The sequence below is a fragment of the Pholis gunnellus genome (assembly GCF_910591455.1).
Source record: "Pholis gunnellus genome assembly, chromosome: 12".
NCBI lineage: Eukaryota > Metazoa > Chordata > Actinopteri > Perciformes > Pholidae > Pholis > Pholis gunnellus.
Genome location: NC_136539.1, coordinates 21,299,877 through 21,314,725, shown reverse-complemented (window position 1 = coordinate 21,314,725; position 14,849 = coordinate 21,299,877). Strand labels below are relative to the sequence as shown.

The window sequence follows — 14,849 nt, the reverse complement described above, 5'->3', positions numbered from 1 at the left end:
CTATTCGACTCATTTTGGGGAGTGTTGGTTTTTGAGTAGTTTTATTGGCGGGGTTTGCTCAAATAATTTGGCAATGTTTTTCATTATCAATTAAGAAGTTGATTGTTCTTTGATTAATGTTTTCAAAATAAACTTCGACGCTCACAGGAAACAATTTTAGGTAAAGGCAAAATCTTCTTGGTCAGATTCAGGTAAAGATTGTGGTTTGGGTTAAAATACGTGCGTTTATTACTTAGTTAAGTACATTATGTGCGTGATGTAAATTAAGTTTTTAACATAACTTCAAACATCCTGGTCTTTGGTTTCACACAGGACACCAACAGTGGTCTCCTGGGTGAAAGTCCCGGGTCTTTGGACCCATCCACCCACCATGACATCCTCTCTACACTGACTCTTTATATATGTCACCTGACTTCCACTTTCTTTTGCTAGCTAAAATGTATTTAAGAAAACATAGGTCAATTAATAAAATAATAATAATAATAATTCTAAATAAGGTATCATCGGTCCATAAACTATTTATCAAACACATACTTAGTTTTAATTATTCTTTTTTTTTTTTTTATCATGGTGACATATTGATGCAGTTAAAAAGAAAGAAGTTTGTCCGTCTTTTCTTGTGAGTGTTGAACTTCCCTAAAAATATGATTAACTGCACCTCTTCCTCCGTTACGGCCGCCATAACTCCGGCCCCGTTGAGTGACGTAGTCTGAAGCGCAGGGCCGACGAACAAGCTGCCGTACGTGACGACTTGGGAGAACGGGTTTGTTATGGTCTGCATTCGATTGGTCGAATCAATTATCAAAATGTATCCACTCGTGAATTGATTAACCCTTTTCAAAACACGCATTCCAGTACAGCAGCAGCACAAACGAAGGCCTCAAAGGTTTCCTCAAAGTTGGATCAACACCTTTCTGACACCAACAGCAATTAAAACGTAGACGTCACGAAGCGATGAAAGACGACAGAGCTGTTGGATTGTATTACACTGTACGGGGGTTTATCTCTTTTCCTGGTCAGTCTGTGTAATGAGATAATGGAAATCCCTTCAAGTGAGGACAGTTTGTTGGTCGTCACTTCTTTAAGAGGCTGCTTTGGGATTAAGGCTCGGATTTAGGTCAAGAGTTAAAACCAAGCTGAAGCTTTACAACGTGAACGGAGTTAATGGCGCCAAACGCTCTCACACAAACACCGACACAAACTTGTGTGTCTGCTGGTGTGCACAGTGTAGAAGACGTCTGCTGCGGCTATAAACCCTATAAATCCTGCTTCTTATGGACTGAACGGTGCTGTGGAGCCAGAGCCTTTGGACTGAGCTAACAGAGGTCAGGGGCAGCAGCTAATGGGGCCCCAGAGGTCACCACATGGTGAGTTTGTGCTTTCAAAGGACGCCGTGTCTTAAAAAGGAGGCACTCCAGCCTAAAACGCCCATATTTTACAAACTCCACGTCCCAAGTTTGACTTTTTAAGTCAAAAGTATCAAGCCTGGACCAAAGTACTCCTTCCTGATCTCAGACTTTAGGAAGCTTCTTTCAGAGCCACAGAGGATTATATTATATAATAGTCGTAAGACTTGGGACTCCAGAGCTAAACTTCATGTGTACAATTGGTGTATTTAACCTTTAAGTTTATCAAACTCCTACTAAGACCAGACGCCCCCAACGTATTTTCCCAATGGACACATAGTTTTTTAGTCACTCTCCCCCTACAGTTGCATGCACGACTCCTTCGTCTAGAGACAAAATGTTGAATTTATTTTATTGTATAAATGTAAATAATCAGCTTTAATACGTTATATTGTGGATTTTACAAGAACTCATTTGAATTTTTCTGTTGAAACGGGTTTTTTTTACACATTGGTGCTGCTGGTGGTCGATAGTTTTACTTTCTTATTTTGCCTCAACGGGACAAAACGCTTCGTAGAACGCAAAAAAGAAGCCAGAGAGAGAAATGGAGATGTGAGAAAAAGTCCTTTCCTGCATGAACATTCTCTGGCTGTTTTTATGGGAATGTGGATCTTTCAGATCATTTTGAGGAACGTCAACGGTTTGCATGTTCCACTTGTTATCCGTAAGTGCAGTGTGGGACTCGCCCTGGTCATGACTTGGTCCCTTTTTCACAAATGTGTGCCTGTTCCTCTACTCAAACAGTTTGTCTTGCTAATTCATGATGTTTCTGTTCGCACAGAAATGGTAAAGAAATCTGAGGAACAGTTCAGTATTTAAATGAACTCTGCAAAGAGACATGGAGACAGAACGTCAGAGTATCGGTGCGTTCATGCATGCACAACAGGTGGAATACGTTTCCCCACTTCACTTAAAATGCAGTCAAAGTGCAAAGAGTGCAGCTACAAAGAGGTAAAGTTCATTTAGTTGAAAACACACAACTAAAGGTGAGTCATATGAGTCAGCCTGTTCCTTCCTTCTCTTTTGCTCTTCCTCTCCTCCGATCTTTACTTCAGTGTAGCCCTGAGATCTCCATGGAAACAAGGTTTGGGTCAGTCGGCAGAGAGATGCAGAAACAAAGTGAAGTGAAGGAGACGGACGTGGGATGAGTCGAGAAAACCTTGGCGAAAGCACAGAGTGGGTTATTTTCTAACGTTTGAGGACATCAAATGCAAACTCAACCAGCAGCTGCACGTAACTCATCCCGGAGATTAGCTGAATGTTATAGAAATGTTTAAGGAAAACAGAGAGCATACGGCAATTTGATGAAAAACATTTCCATCCGTCAAACAAAACTAAAAGAAGCTGAAACTTTATTCGGTCCTCATTTCTTTCAGGGTTTCACCAGCCGTTTAGCATCGACCTCGATTTTTGGTCCGATGCCTGAAACAAGCGTCAGAGATTTTAACGTTCTGTTGTACGACATAAGTACACATCCGTCTCGTGAATTTTTAAAATGTTGTGCGTCTCAAAAAGAAAAGGTTGGTTGTGGCTAAATGAGACGACTAAACGTCACCATTAGCTTAGCGGTGGTGACGTGACGTCATGTGACGGTGGTGCGGTTCGTTTATTGCTTTTGCATTCGAGCCTCAAAATTTTTTTTTTCCGTTTGTGAATATTATCTTGTTGCATAAAATGTTTAAGTATCATAAATGTGTTTTTTGTCAGCCACAGAGCAATAACTCAAAATCCAACGGAAATATCCCATCGGCTTTCTGACGATGTAACCAGTGCGATGTCATCCCTGCAACACATTTTGAAAGCGTAACGACCAATGGTGTTACTCGCTCTGACCAACGGTGTTACTTTACCACTCACTCACTCACTCACTCGGGATAGACTTTCCCGTTTACAGGTTCAGCCAAAATCGTGTCGTCCCCGAAGCCAAATGTGAGCTATCTGAGACTGAGGCTGAGTGGTACTCCTTGTGATGAGTAAACGTACCTTTATGTGTACAATAGCAGCAGATAAACCCAACACTCAGAGGTAGTGAGTATACACAGTGTTTTGTCACACACTGCTGAGATATCGTTGTCCGGAGAGAGACACAATTGTTAAAACAGTTTTGATACAGACTTGACTTTCTTAAGAAGCGGCTGTGGCGTTTCGAAGGAACAGCAGGAGCCAAATATGTGTATTCTCAATTCACATCTGTAATTTGTCTGTTAATGAGCGCCACATACAGTGATGTAACACTAAAGCATTAAGAATCAAAAGCCCAGCTGTGATCGAGTGAAAGTTTTTGTCGTTCACTAAATAATAAGCAGCAGCGAACTGACATAGTAGAACCAAATAAATTGATGTCTGATTCCATAAAGACACAATCAGATGAACATAATTGGACATTTTTACACAGCTACACATGTTAATGTGGGGAAATGTAACTATAACTGCCACATGGTTGCTCTCTGCAGGAGAAAACAACCATTGATTATCAAGAACCTATAATCATATCCAAAAGTCCAAAGTACATTTTATGTCAATTATTGCTGTGGAGAAAAATGAATAGAAGCTAATAATTCTCGCTCTATTTTCGTTATGAACAAGCGGCCACCGCGCGCCAGGCGACCATTAAAGGGCCGGACACCCTGGAGCGGCCATTTGGAATCACGTCAATGGAAGTACAGGGGCAGGGTTTCCCACAGTGTTATTGTAGCGGAGATCCGCCGCCTGACCCTTCTGAAAAAAATACATACTGTGCTTTTATGAACGTAAACAGAGAAAAATGTCTCAGTCAGTCCCTCTAAAGCACTGCAAGTCCAAACACCGTGCAGCCAGAGTTTATAAAATCACGAGCTGGACAAGTGCTTTAATAGAGTCAGCATTGAGTTGAAGTTAGTTAGTCAGAGAGTGACCACCGACCAGTTGCACTTGTATTAATGTCAGAAAGTCCGTCTTGATTGCACAAATGTTTCTCATCAGAGACAAAGAAGAGCTCAGAATCACAGCTTTCTGTTTGCTCCTTCAAAACATTCACGTCATAGTCGCCATTTATTTACACTATGGTCTCCTTTAATCAAAAACAGATGTTTGGTGGTTAAAGAGCATCTGCACACTGAAACTTGTTTTTCACGCTATGATGAAACACATCAACGCTGGTGTTCATTTTGACATTTCTTACCAACTTCATAAAAATCAGCATTTCATTTCATGGTTGAAAATGGCTCAAAACATCTTCTACTGTTTTAAATCATCTCTAATCTTGCAAGATGTGAGATGTGAGAGTCAACCGTTTGGGTCTAATGTTACCGCCCTCTAATCGGGACTCATTCATCCGCTTTTGACTCACCTTGCATGCAAAATTTGAGCTCTTTAGCGTCCGTGACGGTGCTGGCCGGCATCCTGTCGGGAACCTTCTTGCTCATGCGGTTGTAGTTCCTCCTCTTCTTCGTCTCGCCCCACAGGTTGGAGCCGCCGTGCATGCTGGGAATGTTGAGTACAGCGATGCCCTCCAAGGAGGTGTTGCTGAGGTCCATGATGATCCCGTCGCACTGAGGGGGAATCGAGAAACAGATTTTCCATTTAACTCTGCTTATCTTTGACATAAACTCTCACACAATCGTTTCATAGGTTCTTCATTTTCAGGCTGGTTTAGTGGATTTGGAGCTAGTCAGGTTTAACATTATATAATAGTCATGTAATAGCGATACTCGTTACCTGGAAAATGTTTCTAAAACCAGTGGAGCTAACATTAGCAAAGAGTTTTTTCTGGATTTGAAACAGATGTTTGGAACTAAAGTAATAAACTGTGATGCCTCTGCAGCTTCTTCTCTACGCTTCCAAAATAGTGTCTGTGGCGCGTGCATGTATGTGGATGTACAGCAACCAGCCGACTACAGTGTACGTAAATGATTTACAGCGTTGACTGATTTCTCTGAGTAACATAGCTTCTTGTGTTACTATTTGAGAGAAAGCTAATGCTAACATCTAGGCTAATGGGTATCACAGATATTTCAACTGCAGTGTATGATTTACTGGATCACGGAGTAAGATGGACATCCATGCTTGTACCCACTTTGCGCACCAGTGGCTTGTTTAGGACGGACAGATTTATTTTGTCTTGATGCATTACCTGGACAGAAGCCAAGTGTGAAGCAGCAAAAACAGACCGCAATAAAATAGGCTGGCCCAATATCAATACAGATATTAAGCAACTCCCATTTGGCACTCTTGGTCTGACTCTTGAGTTATATTGTGCCTCATCTGAATTCATCAAATTCAACAACACATTGCTGTGACTCAGCGTGCATGGGTTGATGGACTTTGCCATCAAATTGAAGTTTGGTGAATTACACAACACATACCGGTACCGTACCAGCTGGACACGCTCAGTAAGCTACGCTGCAGTGGTCTGAACCCAATCTGAACAATAATCCAATGAAAGAGACCCTTTTTATTTGAATGCCATAATTATTCTGGACCCCTCACATCATTTCGTTCTGCTTTTACAAACATATGTTTTCCCATGCATTTATATACACATTTATATACATTTTCACTTTTGCATTTTGTCCCTAAAACAACTTTTCTTTTGTGTAATTTCCAGAAAAAACCCCACTAAAAACTTGGGCCATCGAGATGGAAGATAGAAGACGGATGACATGACAGCTCCTAAAAACATTTCGATCGACCCCTGGTGGCTGGCTGCAGTACAGCTCATAACCCCCCCCCCCACGCATGGGACATGGGCCAAACTAAAAAAAAAAATAAGTTTTTATGTAGTTGTTATCACACCATATGTTCAACTGCTCATTTTCTCTTTTTGAGTAGTTATTTCATGCTATAAAAAGCAGGTGAGACGTCGTGATTGACAGCTGTGATTGACAGCTGCTCTGTGTGAAGTAGGCCTACTCGCTCAGGACTCGTACGAGGGAGTGGATGTAGCTTTCACTTTCCATAACCATCATGGAGTCTGTGTAAACAAATCTTGTGTTCATTTGATCGTGACAATGGTTAGTTTTAGCCAAACAAGCTACTATGGTGCTAGCGTAGCAGCTAGGTGGCTCACGCTAACGAGCTGCTGCAGTGCTCGGCTCGTGATTGGTTCGGGCAGGTGTGTGTGTGTGTGTGTGTGTGTGTGCGGGAACGCTACTGGCAGAAATGGTATATAATATTCATACATGGTCACATTGGGTTCTTTAGAATGAATTAAACATACGGAAAACAGTTGTGCTTGAACCCTTTTAGACGGTAGCAGCTTGTTTGCATTTCCCCCCCGATGGTTTCTGAAGCCGCGCGTGTCTCGAGTCCTGCCGTGCTATATAAGCACCCAGGTGACAGATTATGCGGCGCCGTATGACAGAATGAGGCAATCAGTGACTTTATGGAGTATTAATTTGATGGCGTGCTATGAATAGCCCGCCTCATTAATACGAGAAAATCACTTTGTTGTATATCTCTGCAACACACAAAAGAATAAACGCATCTAAAAGTCTGTCAGCGACAAAGGCAGAAAAACAAATGTGTTGACGTGTAAGTGTACACAAGATGTTTCATATTTTACAGTTTGTTTTTTAATCAAATACGGTATATTGTCGGGTATTTAAAGATATTTCTCCTAATTTCTGTCAGTCATTTCTGTCAGTAGATGACAGCTTTGACCCGACGGTGATCTCACCTCCACTTCTATGCATTCGTTGAGTTTCTTGCAGGTGGCAGATATGGTCTCAGTGGTGCCGAACTCAAAGTACCAAAGCTTGTTCTTCATTCTGAGGAGCAGAAAGGGGGAAAACAGAACACATTAAAATAAATAATATTCCCCCAGTCTCAACTTGCACATGAGTACACTGTTGGGGAGCCCGCAGCGCGATTTGTTTCGGGTGCACTGGGCACATATTGAAGCTGTCCGGGGCCTCGAGTCGTGTCACATTTTTGAATCTGACAGCTCAGTGCTGGCTGGCGGCCGCGTGACCACAGAAGCCAAAGCTCCACCCGATGCACCCTGAAGCCTTAAAGTGGACACGCTGGCCCCCCCCCCCCCCGGCCAGCATCGATCGCTTGATACTGAAGCACAGAAAGTTAACCTCGCCATCTGTCAAACAGGGCGTTCTGCTCGCTGTCCTCTCTTTCATCATCGCCGAGAGTTAAAGCGTCAACATTGGCCGCCTCAGGAGGGGACGCAGGGGTGAAACATTGCTGGTGGAGGCTGTACGATCAGGGTAAATATTATTGTGATTCACGACATAAAAGCGACCCACAGGCCTGACTCGTTTCTGCCCTGCAGAGGATGGATTTGTCAGAGGTGACCTGGTGGATGTGGGTCCTGTTTGTATCCTGTTGTCATTTGTTGCAGTTTTTAAGGAAACTGGACAGTGGCTGAATAACACAGTCAAGGGGAAAAATCTCTGCTTGACCTCCTCCTCCCGAAGTGGACTTCCCGGTTGGGTTTACATTGAAGTTACCTGAACATCCGGTGCGTCTCATACAGACACTAAAGGGTGCCGTCGGTACGTCTGTCAATCATCAAGAGTGACCACAAAGGTCCAACCTCAAGTCTACTTCATTGATTCCCTTCGTCTTTTTCTAAAGGTTGTGTTCATGAACAAAAAAAACTCTGACCAACAGCAAATCTGATGTCTCTGCATCACTGACACATCATTTCATAACAGCACAGTAAGGCTCACCGGCTCGTGGACATGCTTGCTGATACTGACAACACCAGCTATTGACACAACCGCTCAGTAATATGTGGGCATGCCGGTGCCGAGGTGCCACCTGGGCACCGAGAACAAGAGCACATTTATTAAACAGAACACAAATTAAAGAAGTCGTCACACAGTTTGAAAGGTTCAAAAATATTTTGTCCCCCCTCCTCGTGCGCACGAAAATAATACAGGAGATAAAACTCAAACCTAAACTGCCCAGCAGACTTCAAACAAAGCATGAAAAGAATTCACAACTGTTTATTTGACTTGAAACGTAACCTAAATGCCTTAAGCCGCTGCGCTTGTTCACATGTTTTTCTCCCTGCTAATTGTCTTTCTGTCCCTTGTTCTCTCTCTTTCACCTTAATGCCTCCCCAGAAACCTCCGCCGCTGTCAAATCAGGGGATTATGAGCATATTTGAGATCACAATTAGGAACAGTTGCGATTCTCAATGAGGCGAGCTGCCTAACCTCATTAAGCCGCTTCCACTTGAGAGACGGTCTGTAAAAAAAAAATGCAATTAACTCGTAGTTTTTCCCTCTCGTATGGACGAGTGCAACAGGGAGACAGACTACTTCCATAAGCCTTCTCTCTATTATTCCCATGTTTATGCACCAAAACTGGTGAAATGCCGGAACAAAAAGGATGTTAAATTATCTTCAAAAGGGAGGGGGGGGAGGGAGGGGGGGGGGTATTTTTCCTATTATGACGACGTGTTTTTCTCCCATTTTTATTCTCCTGTTCAGTTTGCACAACGAACAAAGCACTTATTCATTCTATTCATCTTCAGTGAATACAGTCGGTTCTTAAAGATAACTTTCAAACTGTAACATTTTAAAGAGAATTCAAAGACCTGTTGGAATCACAGTGAGAGAGAGAGTACAGATTGGCTTTAATAAGGGGGAACCATGATGTTATGAAAACACTGTTCTGCAAAGCTCGGGGGCTCCAAAGCTCTGTGGACTGTATCCAGTTATCTCTCGCCCCATTGTGCCCCATGCTACCCCTCCCTGCAGATAAGCATCTCCTTAATCCCCAATGTGAGCACTGACCTTATGACCCAGCCACCTCTCTCTCTCTCTCTCTCTCTCTCTCTCTCTCTCTCTCTCTCTCTCTCTCTCTCATAGAGGGTGAGTTGTGACATGTGATACAACCTCCCTCACCACATCTACAAAAAATAATGAGCCTTAATCATAGACTGTATATAAGAAGTGAATGTAGTCATCGTGACGCCTCCCACTGCTGTTTTGAAGCCTAGAGTTCGGATGTTTTGCTGTCGTAATCTTGTTTTTTCGTAACTAATGAACAGAAGTTATATTTGGAATGCGGAGGAGTGACGTAAAGACGCCGTATACGTCGCTGGTAACGACCTGTCAATCACAGTAAGCCCGCCCTAAAGCATCCCCTGCTTTATGGTCTGTTTGACTCTAAATGGACCATCATTTACTAAATGAACATCATGCTGTATTGAAGAAGACTTGAAACTAGAGATTGAGACCATAAACTCATGTTTACAATGTTTACTGAGGTAATAAATCAAGAGAGAAGTAGAGACATTTTCTCATAGACTTCTATTCAACCAGAGGAGTCGCCCCCTGGTGGACACTAGAGAGAATGCAGCTTTTTTGTAGTGTTGGTCCTCATTTAAAGATTACACTTTGGAGATTATGGGCGCAGTTTTTCATTCCCAACTGCAAGATAATTTGTATCTGCCAAAGCTCCGATTCATGTCTTTGACCAGCTTTTTCTCCATTCAATGTTTTTTTATCAAATATATGAAATATTGATATATATATGAAATATTGATATATATATATATAGAGCCCCATCTATGCCTTTACTGTAGATGGTGTATAGGCACCTGAACTCATGATTTATTGATCAGATGCAGTCTGGAAGAATGCACCTTCAAGACACATGTTGTTGTTAGTGGCATAAAACAAGAGAACTGAGTTCTTATGGCCTTTTAGCCTATTTTCAATGTTCATGAATTTTACAGAACATCTTAAGGGAAGGAGCCGTTTTATCCACCAACAACAGCAATGATCGCTTGTGTAGACTGACGTTTGTCTAGTTCACTTGTGATAAGATATGCAGCACATGTAAAAAACAGATTGTCTTTACATTCCCAAATATTTTTGAACAATTGGGAATTGTATTACATCTGAGATTTAACAGTAGTCTAAATCATTTAAATGAATTTTGAATTATATAGTATTATTACTTTTATTATGAGCTTGATTACCACCATCACAATTATTATATTGTGATCACTACAGATGCTATTGATTCATTTAATATTTATTTAATAGGTTTCTGCAAATGATTGAAGTCAGAGGTCATGATTCAGTGTATTAAATATGATATATATATATATATATATATATATATATATACTGTATAGATATATATAGATAGATATATGAATCTCAGCAGTCAAATAATCTTTGAACAAGGTCTTTTCAACAAAGTCTTTAAAAAAGGTCAAGTTGATGTGTTTGCATCACGACATGAGTCGGTTGTTTGTATGCACACATGTTTTTATGACAAGTCCTGAAATGTGTGTTGTGAACGTTTGCTCGTATGTCCTTGTCTGTCAAACAGGAAGTAGAGAGAGCGCGGACGGATTTTCCCCTCGAGACACATCATCATTTCAAAATGTTCTGTTTGGGAGGATCCAGGCAGAAATGGAGGATCTACGTGCTCTTTAAGTTCAGATTTATTTATATATATCTTGTAATATGGTGCTATTTTCATGATGTATCTTTAGACACAACGTGCCTAATGCAAGAACAATGTCACGTTAACACTATCTTACTGTTTTTAGTGCGGGTGTCAGATTCAGCAAACTAAATGAGCGCACGTTCGTGAGAGTTGTAAATTAGTATAATTAACACCCCAATAAAACCATTTAAGGCTACATGTCCCGCCCCATAAGTCCTATGTTGAAGTCCGGCCTCCAGAGATCCATAAAGGAAAGTCTGTCATTTTTGTTGTATCGGCCGCAATTAAGAGACCAGCTGAAACCAAAGAACGGGGACAAAATAGATGGTGCCGTTAATGACGCGTCACCCGAGGGTCTTACTGTCACTGAAATAAAGAAGAAATGGTTCCATGTAAAAAACGTCAAATCATTTAAGATGTTCAAATTGATATTGTAGCATCAATAGACAATTTAAATTAACGGTGACATCGTTAATATAATATAATTCAAACTGGATAATGTCAACACAACTATGAAGTGTAACACACACACACACACACAGGGTTTGCAAACTCAAAACTGCTTAAAATGAATCTATCAGTGAAAAACTTGGATAGCTGCAGACCCGTTGCTGCTGCCAGGCTCGTCTCATCCAGCACTTGCAGCTATACCTACGATAAATAATGCGCCGTAATTCTTAAGATATCCCGCAGATAATTGTGTATGTTACGCCCGTAATCATGAACGAGGAAGTATAAAGAGAGCAAAAGTAACAAACGCTGTTCAGTCCCCGCGTGCAACGAGAAGTCAATGTTCATGTATTTGTCGACGGCACTTCTGCGGTTATTTTAACCCAAAACGACCAACTTTTCCTGAACTTAACTTCGTAGGTTTGGTGCCTAAGTTTCTTGTGAAGATAAAAGCTTATTTTGTCAAACCGTGTGTGTGTAAACAAGTGTAAAGTGACACGTGTTGCTGGTGTGTAAGTGTAGATTTGAAGACAAAACCGGTAGAGAAACATGGATTTCTAAAATGATTCCTTTTCTCTCCTCTACCAACACTTCCAAAATCCAGTTCTTGTTCTCTTCCTCACTTAGGACGACACACACAGACACACACACACACACACAAACAGAAAGACAGCATTGTCCCCACTGTGAGAAGTCATTAGCACCTGGGCTTTGGGCTCCTGGAGGTCTGGCTACTGTGACCACTAGATGCTGGTGGGTTGAGGTGTCAGGAGTCGCACATCCCCTCTGTCCCAACAGGCCCGGGGATGGGGAGGGTGACACTGAGGGGGTGGGTATGTGCTAGTCGACAAGCGGGGGAGTGTGTTAGAGACACACACACACACATCACTCACACATGCAGACGGAGTGTGAGTGGCAGGGAGGACAATAAAGCAGTGAGCTAAGTGCTACACGTGGCTACAGGGCCTCTCTCTCACCAGGTCAAAGGTGATGTATCATCTGCTGCACCCGTGGAGTGAGAGAACGGCTTGTTCTCCCACACTGAATCCTTTCAATTGAAATAGCTGTAAAGAAAGGACGGATACCTACTCTGCCAAAACATCAGTCAGACAACAACAGAACAGTTGCGGTTGTCCATCAAGCTGTCTGTCACTCTGTGGAAGTACCAGAGAGGAAAGCTGGAGGAGAACAAAACAACAAACCTGCAGTGTTGGCCAACTGTAAATAGTGTACATTAAACTGTTGGTGGTTTTTGTTGGACTGGAGCCATGAGGCGCTCCACGCAGCGATGCAGCAGAATAGAAATAGACTGAAGCATGAAAAAGCAACAGTGAAGCACGGAGAAGAAAGAGCTCTGTAGCTCGCTGGGTTTTGCCTCTCGAGTTTTTGTATGCTGAATATGACTCTCCATATAAAGAGGGAGAGAGAGAGAGAGAGAGAGAGAGACTGAGTCCTGAGAGACGAGCGGTATCTTTCTTTTATCTTATATTACCCTCTCTTCCTCTTGCCTGTGGTGATGGAAAATTCACGGGGCTCAGGATGGATGGACGGCATTAATTATTGAATTTCGAAGTGTCTTTCCCTCTCTTACCCTCCCTCCGCTCCTTCTTCTTTTCCTTTGCTTCATACAGTATGTAGAGTAATTAACGGTGGAGGGAAGCAGTCAAGTTGTTGTCATCATGCAAACAACTTGAAACACCAGCTAATCATACAAAGAGCTGCACAGAGACTCCGTTCCCCGGTGAATCAGTGGCATTCAAAAGACGCTTTTATACTTCACAGAGAAGCGCAATGCAGTAGAAGTACACATTTAGTCCGTTTTTTTTTTGGCCACTTTTAATTGTGATGTCAAACCTTCAGAGCCCTCAGTGATTTGTGCTCATGCGTACTTAAGCATGAACACAAACAGTGGACGGCTTTGCATAGAGGTCGAGACCTGAGAGGATTATTCTCTCACACACACACACACATCAAATGTTGGTTAACACACACACACCTCAGCCTCGAGCTACGGCAAAGACAACAAGCAGCAACGTACACTCATCAGCAGCAGTGGTTGGCCTCAGGGCTACAGTGTCTGTCTACAGAGGCCGTGTGCACACTGCTGCTGTTTGTTCTCTGCTGTGCATCTGAATGAGTCGTCAGAGAGATGTGTGGCCACAGCAAAGGCTGCTGGAAATGAAAGCGCCAAACATCAAACGGTGGCGTTTCCCCCGCAACTTCGGATATTTGTGGGCGGGTATTGGCTTTGGGGGCTGAGGGTTGTTTGCTTTTAAAAGACACGGCCGTCGATATTCTTTATTTCTCCATGTTGTCAACAAATCTAATGAAAAAGGCCCAAACTAACAATTGTTAGCTTGTCTGTCAATAGTTCCCTGAAGACAAAAAGGGTTCAGAAAGGAACTATGAGCACTGACCATGTTTATGTTTATGAAGGAAAATGTCAAGCAGTGCAACAGGGTGGCTCATTAATGTGTTTTATTAGTTTCTAGCATAGACTGTACATAAGAAGTGGACGTAATCACCGTGACCACTTGTTTGTGGTTTGTTTTTAAAGCCTTGAGCTCAGCATTTTAACCGTCGCCATCTTTTCTCTTTTTTGCACACAGAAGTGACATGAGAGGGAGGAGCTAAGTACAACACGGACGACTCCCAGACCGGACAACACCGCGGTAGTGACCTGTCAATCACAAGGTTTATGGTCTGTTTGACTCTAAATGGACCATCGTTTACTAAATGAACATCATGCTGTATTGAAGAAGACTTGAAACTAGAGATTGAGACCATAAACTCATGTTTACAATGTTTACTGAGGTAATAAATCAAGAGAGAAGTAGAGTCATTTTCTCATAGACTTCTATACAACCAGAGGAGTCGCCCCCTGGTGGTCACTAGAGAGAATGCAGCTTTAAGACACTTCAGCATCGGCTTCACATTTCAGAACCGGAGGTTTGCCTCGTGGCTCTCGTAATGTCTGTTGATTGGTCGACCACTTTGGTCCAGACTGAAATCTTTGGGCGCGAAGACAATATGTCCAGACATTCACGGTGCCCTGTGTGTATACCACCACCCACTGGTAGGAGTATGTTTAGACCCCCCCTCCCCGTCTCGTAATGGGCCAAGTTCTAGGTGTCTAAAGGGGGCAATTTTGTTCACCAAGTGTGCAATTATTTCTGTTGAGTCATCCTCAAATTTAAGACCAGCTTTGGCTGCTAGCCTGGCCATAGAGTGTCATTCTTGTTCAACAAGGATGGAGATCTATGGCGCAGAAGGACGGAGGAATAACCAGGCTTGGATACACAGACAGTACTCTTTATATAAGATTTGTTGACAATAAGAAGATTATAGATGATCACTAATCTTATCCTTTACTCGTATACTGTATATATAATATATGTTTGGAATGGAGCATTCCACTGATTTTGTGCCAGTAGATCAGTTTACTCATCTCGGAGAGTAAAACTCATGTATGCTGTGGGCCCCTGATGATGTTATTATAGAAATGATCTCAGATTACATTTGCGATGTCAAACTTATAACAGAAAGCCGTTTTTTAACTGGCAAATAATGAAGCCAGCAAAGGTA

General features: G+C 42.3%; 1 protein-coding gene across 1 annotated transcript in view; it reads right to left on the bottom strand.

Moving 5' to 3' along the window:
- Positions 1 to 14,849, bottom strand: part of dgkg (diacylglycerol kinase, gamma) — a gene marked incomplete at its 5' end in the record, with an annotated part of 67,845 nt that overhangs the window by 11,597 nt on the left and 41,399 nt on the right. Inside the window, 2 exons of the mRNA XM_079170677.1 lie at positions 4,735 to 4,936; positions 7,063 to 7,153. Coding sequence (XP_079026803.1) covers positions 4,735 to 4,936; positions 7,063 to 7,153 — 293 coding nt within the window. The remainder of the gene's footprint in view (positions 1 to 4,734; positions 4,937 to 7,062; positions 7,154 to 14,849) is intronic.